At 43.0% G+C, this 13,427-nt stretch overlaps 1 protein-coding gene across 2 annotated transcripts in view; it reads right to left on the bottom strand.

Moving 5' to 3' along the window:
* Positions 1-13,427, bottom strand: part of PPARGC1A (PPARG coactivator 1 alpha) — a 374,168-nt gene that overhangs the window by 60,252 nt on the left and 300,489 nt on the right. Inside the window, exons 1-2 of one of the 2 annotated variants that reach the window (XM_074865910.1) lie at positions 6,974-7,105; positions 1,743-1,922 (exon numbers count right to left, since the gene is read on the bottom strand). In XM_074865910.1, coding sequence (XP_074722011.1) covers positions 1,743-1,922; positions 6,974-7,021 — 228 coding nt within the window. In that variant the 5' untranslated portion in view covers positions 7,022-7,105. Of the gene's footprint in view, positions 1-1,742; positions 1,923-6,973; positions 7,106-13,427 lie in introns of those variants that run through there. The other variant, XM_074865908.1, reaches the window with a different exon arrangement.

Consider the following 13,427-nt stretch of genomic DNA (forward strand, 5'->3'; position numbering starts at 1 on the left):
TTGTGTAGGGGAATCACCACTACCTATTTGAGGCAATTTTGTACTCGGCAGCTGTGGCCACCAGTGCAGCCAGGCAGTTAGACACAGGGCAAGCAACGATTCTGTCTTCAAGTTCCACTGGTTTTAGTGGAACAGCATGTGTGCTTAGAGTTGGTAGATGCTTCATTATATTACTTATCTGGAACTTACACTTTGAAAGTCTGCATCTTCAACTGATTTTTCCAAACAGAAAAAGCCTCTGAATTTAGCTTTTGATGAATGAGGGAAATACGTCTCCTCGGTTATAAGAAAGGCAAAGCCACTTTCTACCACGCTAGCTGCAAATGTGTCCTCTGCCCCACTGCCTCCCTGTTACCAACCATCCAAATCTGCACACCAACATGCCGTACCCTGAGGCGGTACAACTTCAATTCAAGAACAAGACAGGGTTTGAAAACTTTGTAAAACAAGGCACAGAACATTATATAACTAATGAAAAAAAGAGGGCCTAAGCACAGGGCTTTGCAGGGCTAATTTCAATTTGATTTGAATAAAATTCCAAGTTACTTGGGTGTAAATAATAGAAATTGAATAGAGAGGATTGGTTTTTGCTATCCGTTATAAATCCAGAGTAACTTCATCTGCAATAGGGAGATCACCATGGGTTTAGAACTATATACAAAAAAGGATTTCATTCAGGACATCTTAGGTAAGCATTTTACTACACTGTTTCAGTTAATCTTTTCCAGCCTTTAAACTCCACTGTGATAATTTGGGGCTTCCCCAAGCCAGCGGGCCAGCCGTACTTCCTGGAGCTGCGGCACCTGCCATGTGAGAGGCAGCACCCGTGGCTTGCTGTTGTACAAGGTCTTCCTGCCAGTTAATCAATTTATTGTTCAATTTCCCAGTCAGTGGACGATCTATTGCATCTCCTATCATCAAGGAGGGAAGGAGGTTAGGGTTCAGGAAGGGCATGCCTGCCCCATAACCACAAGGCAGAGAATCATGAAGGCTTTACACAACAAAAGAAAGAAGACTGGAGAAAGAGATAAAGAGACAGTATCCCTCCTCTTATACACCCTGATCCTCAAGGCAGAACTGTAAAGAAAATCTTTAAATGTCTCCTACCACCCTTCAACTTTTACTTTAAGACTGCTCTCCACCAAGAGATCTACGAAACATCCCAAACAATGCGCTGGTTCCTGAGCTACTCACAGCCCTCACTGCCTTCTCTGCCACATGCACCCTTTTCCTCCCCTATACATTAACTATGAGGACCTCTCAATTTGTGTGCAAGTGCCTTGCACAGTAAGGCCCTGAGTGATTAAAAACCTTTACTAGAAATGCTCCAACTACTCATCAACTAGCTGATGTGCTGAACTCCACTTTCTGCCAGGGAATGCAAGTGGAAGACAACAAACACATTTCGACTTCTGTTTTTCTTTGTAGCTGACAACTGTGCAACTCCTCGCCGTGACACCACAGGGCAGTGCGCTCTAGACACTCTTTAGCCATATCCTTTCAAAAGTCAAAATTTCCACGTAATTCCTTTCAAGGTTTTTTTTCCCCCTCTTTCCAGATCGCAGGCCTGGTTTTGATTATGAGGATTAAGGAAGCCAGTCAGAATCCGTAACACACATCATCAGGTTTGCTGTCTCTTAATGGGGGGAAGAACAGTAAAACTGTTGCCCACCAGGCTAAAAAAAATTAGAAGAAAAGTAAGCAAGGACTTTGCAATGTGCACTTGCATCACCTTGCCTTACCTCGAATATATTGGCGGGTTCATTGCTGTACTGATTGGAGATGATCTCTGACTGGTCACTGTACCACTTGAGTCCCCCCAGAAAGCTGTCTGCGTCCAGGTCATTCACATCTAGTTCGGACAGGTCAAGTTCTGGGAGATCTGGGCAAAGAGGCTGGTCTTCACCAACCAGAGCAGCACACTGCAGGAAACAGCAACACAGAAATAGTTTCATTAATTACCAGGAATCTATTAACTATAATATCATGTGATAAGAATTAAGCCTCGATTAAGCTATGGCACAGGGTCACTAGAATTGACTTTGTTTTCTGGAAAAAAAAAAAACCTAAGTATTAGACCACTGTTAGCTCTATACAGGTATGCAAAGGGGAGGGGGAAACAGGAGGGCATAAGCTGCCTTCTCTATCACATCTCTGTCCAGGGGCAATGACTTTCCTTCTCCCTATACTCTTTGATAACAATCATGTTCAAAGCTTTATTAAATCCAACAGCAGAGGCCAAAGTATGGCCTTATTCTCCTGCTTCAGAGTGAACCAGTGCAGGTAGAAGTTACAGACGAATACCTCTGGGCAAGGTCTGTCACGCATTTCCTGATGCATTCAGGTTAAAGAGGCACAGCCTGTTACAGCCTTCAGCCCTGGAGGCTAGCTCAAGCTGGAGATAGTCACACTTTCACTTCTACAGATCCTCACTGTAATCCTTGAGGTCACTCATGATGGTGGCTACCATATGGGCATTAAAAAGTACAGGTCAGTGATGCTGCTGTGCTCTTTCCCCAATCACTCAATGATGCACAGACCTCAGCCCACCCAGTTATACATCAGGGTCCTGGCAACCAAAGTGCATTCTGAAATATCCCTATATTCACCTTTGGGTGACAGGCGTAGTTAGTTCACACAGCCTTTCACTCGCTTGGTGTGAACACATATATGGTTCCAGCCAGTTTCCTCAGTGTTCCCAGACAACGGCTGCATGGAGGGGACCAAATAGGTTTTCCTCCTCTGGCAGCCTCTTATTCAGTAATCCTAACGTAGAGGGTCTGTGAAACATTTTGGTTGAGGTAGCAGACATAGTCTGCATGGATCCTCTTCAGCAGTGCAAAATGCTTTTGTCTCCACGACTTATGAAGAGAGTAAATACAAATAAACCTGGAATAAGTGTCCTTTTATATGCTAGTATAAAACTAGATAGGGTATTGACTGACCTACTAAGCAAGAAAAAATTAATAACACACATCCACTTTAGCATAGCAATTGAAATGTTAGAGTATCCACCAAAACCATTTCCTAATTATGGAAAATACGTATTAACAGCTTGGCAAATAGTGAAGTCCCATACATCAACTCTGCTCAGTTAAGCAATTCCTCCTGCACTGTGCCATGTACCCTTGTAACTCATCTCTGAACGTCTATGTTGATATGGGTATACTGCAAAACACACAAAAAGCTGCAAAGGCACCAGGTGCTGAATGGTTAAAAGCCATTTAAAGTCAACTGAGTCTAAGGGCTTCCACCCTGAGTATTTCCAGCATTGTGTTAAGGATGGCTAACAGGAGGTCCTCCTTGACTCCTGTCAGTTCACTGGGCGGTTTGAATGATTTCCCAACTTCTATTTGGACTGAAGTCAACCCAGAAAGTGCCACTTTCTGAAGACAGATGTCTGTAGGGCACTAACACAGTGTCCCCAGATGTGAATTGCTCAATACCCGTTATGTCACTCTTGCAAGGACTGCCTTTACAATAATGCAAGCGAGAGCTGCTGAAGGTGCATTTCATTGAGGTTTTTGTCCCTGGGAATCTCGGTGCGTCTGCAGTGCGCGGGCTGGATGCAGCAGCGCAGCCGTGAGCAAAGATTTTGTCTGTTGGCACAAAGACTCGGTGCAGCTGGTGCGAGCTATAATTTACCAGACAACTTCTACGTCTACCAGGACACTACGAGATAATCACGGAACAGGCCAAGGGGCAAGGGAGCAGGGAGGCTGCAAAATGAGGCTCTGAAATAGCAGTTGCTTTTCTTCCTATTATTTAAGGGGCTGCAGAACTTTAAGAAGTCAAAACCCCACTTAAGTGATTTTCACTGCACATCATTTTTTTATCATTATTTTGGTCATAGGGAAAAAAAAAAAAAAAAGAAAAAAAAATTAAAGAGTTCCCTCTTCTTTAGCACAAGACACAACCTTCCGGCAGCAATCTTACAATGCAGAGATGACCTTTTTTGATGCCTGGCCGGAATCTCTGATCTCATTAAAGGATAATCTAGTTTTTGACTGAAAAGGTAGATTCTCAGCATCATTCTCAGGTTTGTGTTGTGGAGGTCAGTAGCTTGTAACTGATACCGTAGACTTCTAAAGTATCCTGCTGATCTGTTACTGCTTTCATTTGTAAAAATAGCTTCACTCTGTGAACCACCTACTTAAACATGTTTACTCTTGGTAATCTGCATTTTTAAGTTCCTATGGTGGGCTTTTGAAGCAACATAAACAATGGTATTAAAAAAAAATTCCTGCTCATTGCAGCTTTCATTTGCCTATAGTGACTGCAATGTCACCTAAAAAAATTTAATTGCTGAAATGAAGCATATATGTTCTGCCAATGTTGACATGATAATAAAATCAATGTTTCTGAATATGACATTATGCTTCTAATCTGAGACACATTAGTAGCAAGTGTTCCTGTTATTAATTTATATTTGGCCTTTGGATGATGCCAGATTTAACACTCCATGTCCTAAAACTGTCCTCATCTGACATGCTGATATTTACTGTTTGCCTATACATCTGTAACAGGTGCACCTGCATTGGTAGCATACGTTTTACTGTCTTCCCACCGTTATTTGATATGATAGTTATTCCATAACTATAGCCTTAATTTTATAGTAACATTTAGGAGGATAAAGCAGTCACTAAACACAAAAGGCTAATTACTGTGCATTATTTCACTCCAACAGACTTTTTTTTCTCTTAGTTCAGGCGCAAACAATAAATTAGCTTAACTGCACTGATGATAATGAATCATTATAATTAAGTATAATTCTCCATTAACCTTTTAGACATTTTTGTGCCTTTGAAGGTAAATTAAAAAAAAAATAAATGACTGGACTTGTGCCATATTAATTATATTAATGAAAAAATAATCTGCATTTTATTTTTAACAAGTTTTTCAAACAGCCAAGGGGATGAACCCAGGAAAGAAAGAGAGACTTGACAGAATGTGTGTCATGTGGATTCTTTCTATCAATCTTCGCAACCTTACTGTACATCACCTTCATTAAGCTGTGAAGCACTGGGGATGCTGATCAGTTACAGTGATGCAGGCCTTTATTAAGCAACACGCCGTCCTGTCATTATGCGAGCGAGAATATAATACATTTTACATTGACAGCAAACATCAATGATTCAAAAAATGAAAGCTGCCTCCAGTACCTGCCGCCTGCGATATTTTAGATCAGTAAAGGTGATCCCCTGAGCCAAAGCAGCACGCAGACGCTACTGTACTGCTATAGGAAGTGCAATGCAGGAGCACGTTGGTAAAATCCTACCCACAGTTAATCCATCCACCACACAATTAATATTAAGATCAAACCTTTTTTCTTTTTTTTTTCTCTGCACTATGAAAAAGTCATTGACATAGATTATCTATTCTGTTACTAGCTTGAAATTACTGCAGGAACTCTAGTGATTAAAATAAATCTTCAGTATTTCCATATAAGCTGGTTCCTCAATCAGCTCCTAGCAGCATTAGGAATAATACATGATGGAAAAACGAAGCTACGGCAGCTGAGACCCATGCTACAAGCCAGACAACAACCCACAGGATACTCCAGCTACTCAGAAACAATTAGGACTTTGGAGCCAGAAAGTCATCCACTTACAGCCTTGACTCATAATAGCTACAGGACATATGAATTATCCATATCTATTCCACTTTACCAAGAAATCAAAACAAGATAACAGCAATTACAATATGCAAACAGAAATCAGTGGATACAATGGCAAGCTGCAAATATTTAAAACACGACAGAAAGACTTGAGAATCCGCATGCATGCTCTGCCAGGTATGAAAAATATACTGGAGAACATGGTAACATTTTTACTTTAGATGGGTAGCTCTCTATGGCACGAACGTCTTATTTAAAAAGCATTCCCTGTAACCTGTTTTTCCCTCCCCCGTCGCCCGAGGGGAGCATTTTAAGCACTTATTCCAAGCTCGCAGCCAGAGGGTTAGTTTCTTTGAGCAGGTCTGTATTTGGGATTCCTCTCCATGGGGTCCAAAGAAAGTTTGCCTCGCTTCGCAAGTTGCCCGAACTTTCAGGTAACGCTCCATTTGCGGAATGCGAACATGCAGAAATGCTCAAACCTCACTTTATACTCCAGAGATTACCAGAGAGCTGCTTGCTTTTTTTTTTCCCCTTTATGAATTGTAGCCAGCAGAAGCTGTGGATTTGATGTATTGCCGTCTATTTTTACACAAGCAGCAGCAGCGGCAGCGGCGGCGGCAGCAGCAGCAGCAGTTCACACCACACAGTCCTGCATAAACTCTATTCTCATGGTTCATCCTGTTGTCTCTGCTGTACAGTGGGATTTAACCATTTGTTGGACTACTCGGATTGACTGCGAACCCTGCTCTGCGGGACATTACCTACAGCGTCATTATTCCAATACCACAAGAAGCAGGGAAACGTCTCCTTCCAGAAATCTCTTTTAAAAGCATCTAAAGCCAAACAACAGGGTATTCATTCTTGTGTGCGTGTTTGAATTCTGCAGCTGATAAACAAGGAAAAAACCTTTGACAGAGCACAGTGAAACAAGCAATTAAAATATGAAGGCACTGGTTAATTTCAACTTTTTTTTTTTTTTTTGAAAAAGACATGTTAATCTTATTCTAAATAAACATGGCATTTTTCCAACCAGGCCACTAAACACCACTGGAAAGACTTCAGACACCGATTCATATCAATATCTTAGAGCATAAATATTGCATATGACAGGAAAGCGAGCCAGAGGCACATGAAAATAGTTTCCAACTGCAGGAGATACTGATGACAGGAGCTCAGCTTTGATTTGCTCAAGGCATCACAGAGTAACCTTAAAATAGCAAACTTACTGGAGTTAAGATAAGATTTGGACTTGTTTGCAAAGTATGCCGCCTCGGCCGTCCTGCCGGTTCCCCGACAACCCACCGTCCCCGCCGGGCGCCTGCACCCCACGCGCTGCCCACGCCGCCTGCCCCTCACCTCGAGATCACTCCATACAGAGTCCTGGTTGCACATGTCCCACGCCATCCAGCTGCGGAGCGACGGCAGGAAAGCTGGCAAACTACAGTCCAGAGTCAGGCAGGCAGGCAGCAGACACTCATGCAGGCAACGAGACCCTCTCTGAGAGTGAACCGAAGGCACCTGTCTTACTACTGTTCCCCGTCACATGACAAAGCTATTAAAAAGTAGGCTGGGCTGTCACTCATCCAGCCTTCTGGTGCCGCTGCTCCAGCCCGTGACGTCACCCAGGGGCAGACCCAGCCTGAAGTGAAGTAAATCTTTGCAAAACCCGCTCAGATCTCGGCGGCCGCGGCACCACGCTGTGATTCAAAGCAGATTTCCACACCACACCCCCCAAACTCTGCTCCTGCCACAGAATAGCTCCCATCCCTCCCCATCTTTTTTAATTTCTTGGCTTGCTTGTTTCTCCCCCCAGCAAACGACAGGCAGAGCTGTGTTTATAATAAAGTGAAGTAACTCCAAGGCGGGATACAGCCTGTGTACTCTGAATAGCCCGAGCTTAACCTTTGTAGGACCCGCACCAGCTCCCCAGCACGGTTTCCTTTGGAGAGGCTATCCCTAGAGTTGGGCAAAAGTTACAACACCCTCCAACATTTTTTTTTCACTGGGGGATTTTGCACCTCGCCAAGTATTTTGGTCAGGTTAATGGTTTCTCATTGATAACTGCAACTCAAGTTAGTTTTTCCACACCAAACGCATCAGCAAACCCGCCCCCCAGCATTTCTCTGCAATGGAGTAAGCATCTATAAAAAACATTCATACTGTTATCTCACCTGCTACAAGGACAGAGCCTGATCCTGTTCCCAGCTAGATTACAGTATTTCTCAGCTGCTCTTTAATCACTCCTGTCTTAGTGTACTCCCCTTACAAACCGGGGTTGTTACAAGCAACTGCCACGGTCCTGCCCATAACTGCTTAGACCCCCCCCTGCTTTTTCCTATAAGCACCACTGTCTCAGGTTTATTCTGTATAAACACTGTGCACCAAGCCCGCTGACCTGGACCCAGCATTTTCTCATTGAAAATAAAATTTAAAAAAAAAAAAAAAAAAAAAAAAGCGCTTGTTGTGTGAAAACCCAGACACGCTGTTAACAGAAGTGTCTCCTTGTCGAAGCCCTTCCCAGACAACAGGGGCTGCTGCAGGTGCAACTGGTTCACGATGCCCCTTTGCACTGCATACACAACAAACTTCAGGTACCAAACTCAACTGCAAAACATTGCCCACAACAGGAAAAAAAAACCACAAATAAAGGTCTTGTTTAACTATCCCCACTTGTCTGCTTATTGTCTTAAGTTGCAGGTTTTTTAATTAGCTGGGTGCAAAAAGTCTCGTGAAACGTAAGCACTGGCTCAGTTGCACTGGGCTACCAGTCAAAGTCACAAAACTATAATTGATCATCCTCCTTGTCATGAAATATTCATTTTCATTGTTATTTGCAAACTTCAGTATTCTAAAGGCTAAATGAATTCAATTATTACACCAGGCTACAGCAATTCTGCCGAGAGAAAAAAATAAATAAAAAGAAGTACAGTTCTTGAAATAGCTGTTTTTCCTGCAGACATTGGAAACTTCAGAAATCGTAGGAGGTCTCAGATATATTCTTAGTTTATTTGCGTTCCCTTGTAATTCATTATTGCCAGTCCTGATAAAATGTACAGTTTTCCCGGCTTGTGCTTAAGTTGCAAATCACATCACACTGTCATATTTTCACCAAGCACAGATGACAAAAATGGCATTGTTTTTACTTTACTTAATTAAAAAAACCACAGCAAAATACTGAGTGACTACAGAAAGCCTCTCCTACGAATGATTAAATTAACGGTATTGCTTTGCTCTCACGACACAAACCCCCTTATTTCCTTCCCAATTACATGCTGATTTAATGATAAAACTGCAGTAAATTATTAAGATCTGGGGCAAAGGTGAGTACCTCTACCCCCCGAACAGTCAACTGTGAAATAATGCTGGGCACCTGCCTGCCTGAAGTGGAGTTGGTTCTTATTAATTATTATCTGTGGATCCATGGTTGGTGGAATATCCTCCTTCAATACCTACTTATAATTGTGTTCATTGACTGTGCCGAATCCATCATCTGTTTTTTTTGAAGTTTCATTCACACCTTTTATAGAAATGTATTTACACTGGAACATTTCATATTGCTGTTTTGGATATTTTGACCTGCTCATGTTGTTTCTATTTTCTACATTTCCACTTCACTGCTTTCCCTTCAAATTAGCAAGTTAACTGATAAATATAAACTGTGACCTTAGTGGTGCTCTCACCATACAAGCTTTAGAGATTGGAGAACTTTCTTTAGTGCACTGTAGACAGTGCAAGCAATAGGTAATAATAACAGAGTCCCCCAGAGTTCTTCTATGGCCCTGTCCACATTATGGCTTGAACTTTACTGGCAGTTCCAGTGTTACCTGGAAGGGATGCCAAGCACAATTCCACCTACAAAAGACTGTGAGGTTTCAACAAGGGCTCCCCCTTGCTTGGGAAGAATTTTTTTTTTTTTAATCAAAGTGTCTAACCCCAACCATAGTATAAATTTACTCATTAGGATCTTTTTTCACATTTTAACATGTTTTTTTGAGTGTAGTGCCCATAAGAGGAGAAAGCAAGGAAGGCAGTTGCAGTGGTGGTGTAGTCTGGAAATGGCGCAGCCTTGGCATATGTAAATAAAACCAGTGACACCCAGCCAGTATCTAAGCTGCTCTCCTCAAAGGAAACCTTGTCTTCTGAACATTCCCTAGTAGCTTTGGCAATGCTCTCCCCTCGTGTTTTGACAACATGAAAAAATTGCATAAACATCTTTCCTGGGGCAAGATCTGAGCACCACACCTTATTTGGTTCCATAACAAACACATGCAAAGAAAAGTCTTTTTCAGCTGGTAAAGTCCGCAGGTCCGTTTGACCCAGTCTGCCCCATTCGAATGTCCCTCGTCAGACCACCTCCTCAATCACTGCGCTTCCCCTGTTTTCAGGTTACTCTGTACCCAGTCTCAGCAGCTCCCAAATTTTGCCTTTTCTTCTTCAAGGGCCATAAGTCAAGAAAGTTCTGGCATGCCTACCAATGGCATTTGTGCACAAATTCCCAAATCCTGATACATTTTTTAACAGGACTGGAAGTTACGGCTGTCTGCAACAACAGGGGACAGAATTCAAAGAGTGAAGCCTCCAAGCCCTCTGTCCTTGACTTTTTTCCTGGGTTTAGCCTTCATTTTATCTCTTCCTCCTCTTCCTTCACTCACATTTTCTAACTATGGTCATGGTTTTATTCCCTGTAATTTAGATTTCTCAAACAAGCTACTGATTTTGGAGCCCCCATGATTTTGAAATCCAAAACTTAGTCCCTTCATCATGGCACTGAAGAAGAAAGAATTTCTTTTCTTACCCCCAAGACTATGGTACTTGCATATTTTCAGCAAAGTTTGCTACTTCTCCAGCGGAGTAAGGACAACCAAACTTGTATGTAAAAATAGTGCTGGAGTTTCAGCACATTGAGGTTTGCAAACCAGTTCTCACACCAGTTCAACCCCTTCTGCTTGACCCTCCAAGCGTGAATGGCCTTACAGCAGCAGATCAGCCAATGCTGTATATGAAAGAGCAAACTGCACTCCAAAGGTGTGTTAGCGTGAATGGTGTTCTATATAAAGTATATGTACCCTATTAATTTTTTATTAGAAATCTTCTTTCTGTGCATCTTCACTCTTATTTTTTGCACAGTCTTATATTTGTTTTCCAGTCTATTCTCTCTGTTCCAGTTCTATCCTATTTGTTTGCTGACTTTTTTTTCCTTCTCAGCTTCTTTTCCTTATTTATTCAGTTCATCCTGCCCTCACTAGCATAAGCCAGGGAGTCAAACTCCTTGAACTTCTGGGTTCATTGGTGCAGTAATTCTACAATGGAATAAAGCAGTGTGCCCTCTCCAATTTTGCTAGGGCAGTTATGAACTGAGATTTTAGGGTTTTTTAACAGAGGAAAACCATGATAGTGCTCTGTACTAGCTCTCTGAAAAACTCAAGAGACCTGGGCCACATTAATTCCTGGCCCAGCTCTGGGCCACAGGCTGTTGTCTGAGGAGTTATATATTAGAGAGTCCAGAATAACTTTCTCCAAACAGTGATGGGTTACTGGCATTACAGACACCAGGCTGAATTTTGCCACATCTGCCTCCACAGACTGAGGGCTCAAATAAACAGCACTGAATGCCAGGGGAAATCACTTGCCTGTTCACATGCAAATGGACCTGGCTGTGAATATTCACTATTAGTGCAGATTAGCTGATGATCAGTGTTAACCAGGCTTGCAGACATGCAACTCTTTGCGACTGGGTGCTTGTAGTAAAACCTTCCAGGAGTGCCTAAGTGAAGCAGGAGCACAGGCACGCACTACAAGGAATCTTCCTAACTTTTCTCATACCTCTCTGAACATCTCTCTCTTCACAAGCATATTTCACTTACTCATTATTAAACAAGAAAAGCAAAGCCACTCCAGCTGATTACATAAAAAATACATTTGTCACTTGTTTACCCCCAACATTTGGAGCATATGTTCTCCAGGACCCACATTTGCTATGATTTGCAGGAAAATCCAGCTTGTCAGGCCTGTTAAAAGCAGCATGAACAATGTCTTTCACTCGGTTGTTACTGTTTTGCAGAGAGACTAATCTGTAAAAGAGCATCTACATTTAAATTTATTGCCCCTATATGTTTGAGAAATGGAGCCATGTAAACACATCAGTTTCCTGGGGAGGCTTTGGTGCTGTTTGAGCACAGATGCCCAGGCAAGCCAAGGAGACAGATATCCTGTTTTGCAACTTCTTGCACATTGGCAGAGCAGGCAAGACCACATCAAAATCGCAGACCGTTGCAGATCATCATCTCTCCTTTACTCAGCTCACTGCTGATACTTCCTTGGAACAAAAGAAATCATAAAGTTCTTTTTTTACCATTATCCTTCCACACATTCAAGACCCTGGGAAGAGACCAAAATCTGCTCACATCTGATATTATCAGACCCAGGGAACCGGCTTCCGGCATTTCTGTTCAGCAGCTGGGGGCATCCACCCCTCACTCAGAAGCTTGTGCCCTTCCTCTCCCCCTCCCAGCCTTGCTGGGATGCTCACACCCCTTCTGGGGATGGAGAATTGTCTTCTCCAGATTCCGTCACAAAGGGTAGAACCTGGGGAAGCTTCAGGGATACACCTTGTATTTGTAACTCTCTACAGTGCCCTGCGAAACCCCACCCAGATCCTTCTTGTTACCACTATTACCATCCACATTGCACCATCTTCCCTGCGGCACCCAGAGTATTACGCTGGAGCCCGACTCATCATTAGTACCAATCTAGTTTTTACCGACTTTTTCTGAGAGGAATCTGAAGAGGATGATCCCACGAACAACCACCATGGATTCGGTATCTTAGGATACAGAAAAGATTCCCTGATGCAACCGTAATCAAGTTGGTGTGAGCTGAGGCTGTTTCAAAGCTACCCTCCCCTCTCTTGCTGAGGCTGCCACCCGGCTGTCACAGTGCTTTTGGGGCTTGCTTTGCCACCTGGCCATTTAGCCACTGAGCCAGGACCTCCTAGCTCAGAGGGAAGCTGTGGTGCCCATGCTGCCACAGCAGTGCAGGAGACCACACTCCCTGCCAGATCCACGCCAAGGCTCGTGGTAGCTAGCGGAAGAAAAAAATCCCGTATTTCCACAACACAGTCTATCTGCTTTCTAAAATGGCTGGGAAGGCGACTGCAGTGGCGCACACACAAGTCTGCAGCGCAGCACTGGAGAGAACAGTAACCTTTAAATACTCTAAAATCAAATCTTGTTTTACACAAAACTGCTATGGTAAAGTCGATGTGAATGAAGCACCTTTGAGTGAAGGAACAGAGGGAAAGGCAGTGGACAGCTTTAGTGCCTCCTAGCAATTTTTTTTAATAAACTAGAGATGACAGACAGCCTTACCAACACATCTCTCATCTTCAAATAAGACTTTCTTCAGACAGAGCTCAATGGAACTGAGTCAGCCTTTTTTCTTGGGCCTAGCTCTTGGCATTTTTCATATTAAAACAAAGTATAATGTGGAAATAATTCTGAACTGTAGTCATCTGATGGAAGTTTAGCAACACAGGCCACAGATTTGCTCTGCTATAATTTTAGGCAAACAAAATAAAGTGAAGATATCATACAAAAGAACTGGAGTTGTTTTGGTTTTGGGTATTTTTTTAAAATCTACTTGTGCACCAAGTCACCCTTTATAGGGTTATGCCTGGCTGTGGAGGAGGGTGAGCTCCTGCAGAGACTGCTGTGGGTGGGCAGCAGAGCTTCAGCCGTGCAGCAGCCAGCACTCACTGCTTGGCCTCTAACGGTCCCGGACTGCAGCAGATGTCCCACACAGTCTCACACAG

The sequence above is a fragment of the Strix uralensis genome, chromosome 4, assembly GCF_047716275.1.
Source record: "Strix uralensis isolate ZFMK-TIS-50842 chromosome 4, bStrUra1, whole genome shotgun sequence".
Lineage (NCBI taxonomy): Eukaryota > Metazoa > Chordata > Aves > Strigiformes > Strigidae > Strix > Strix uralensis.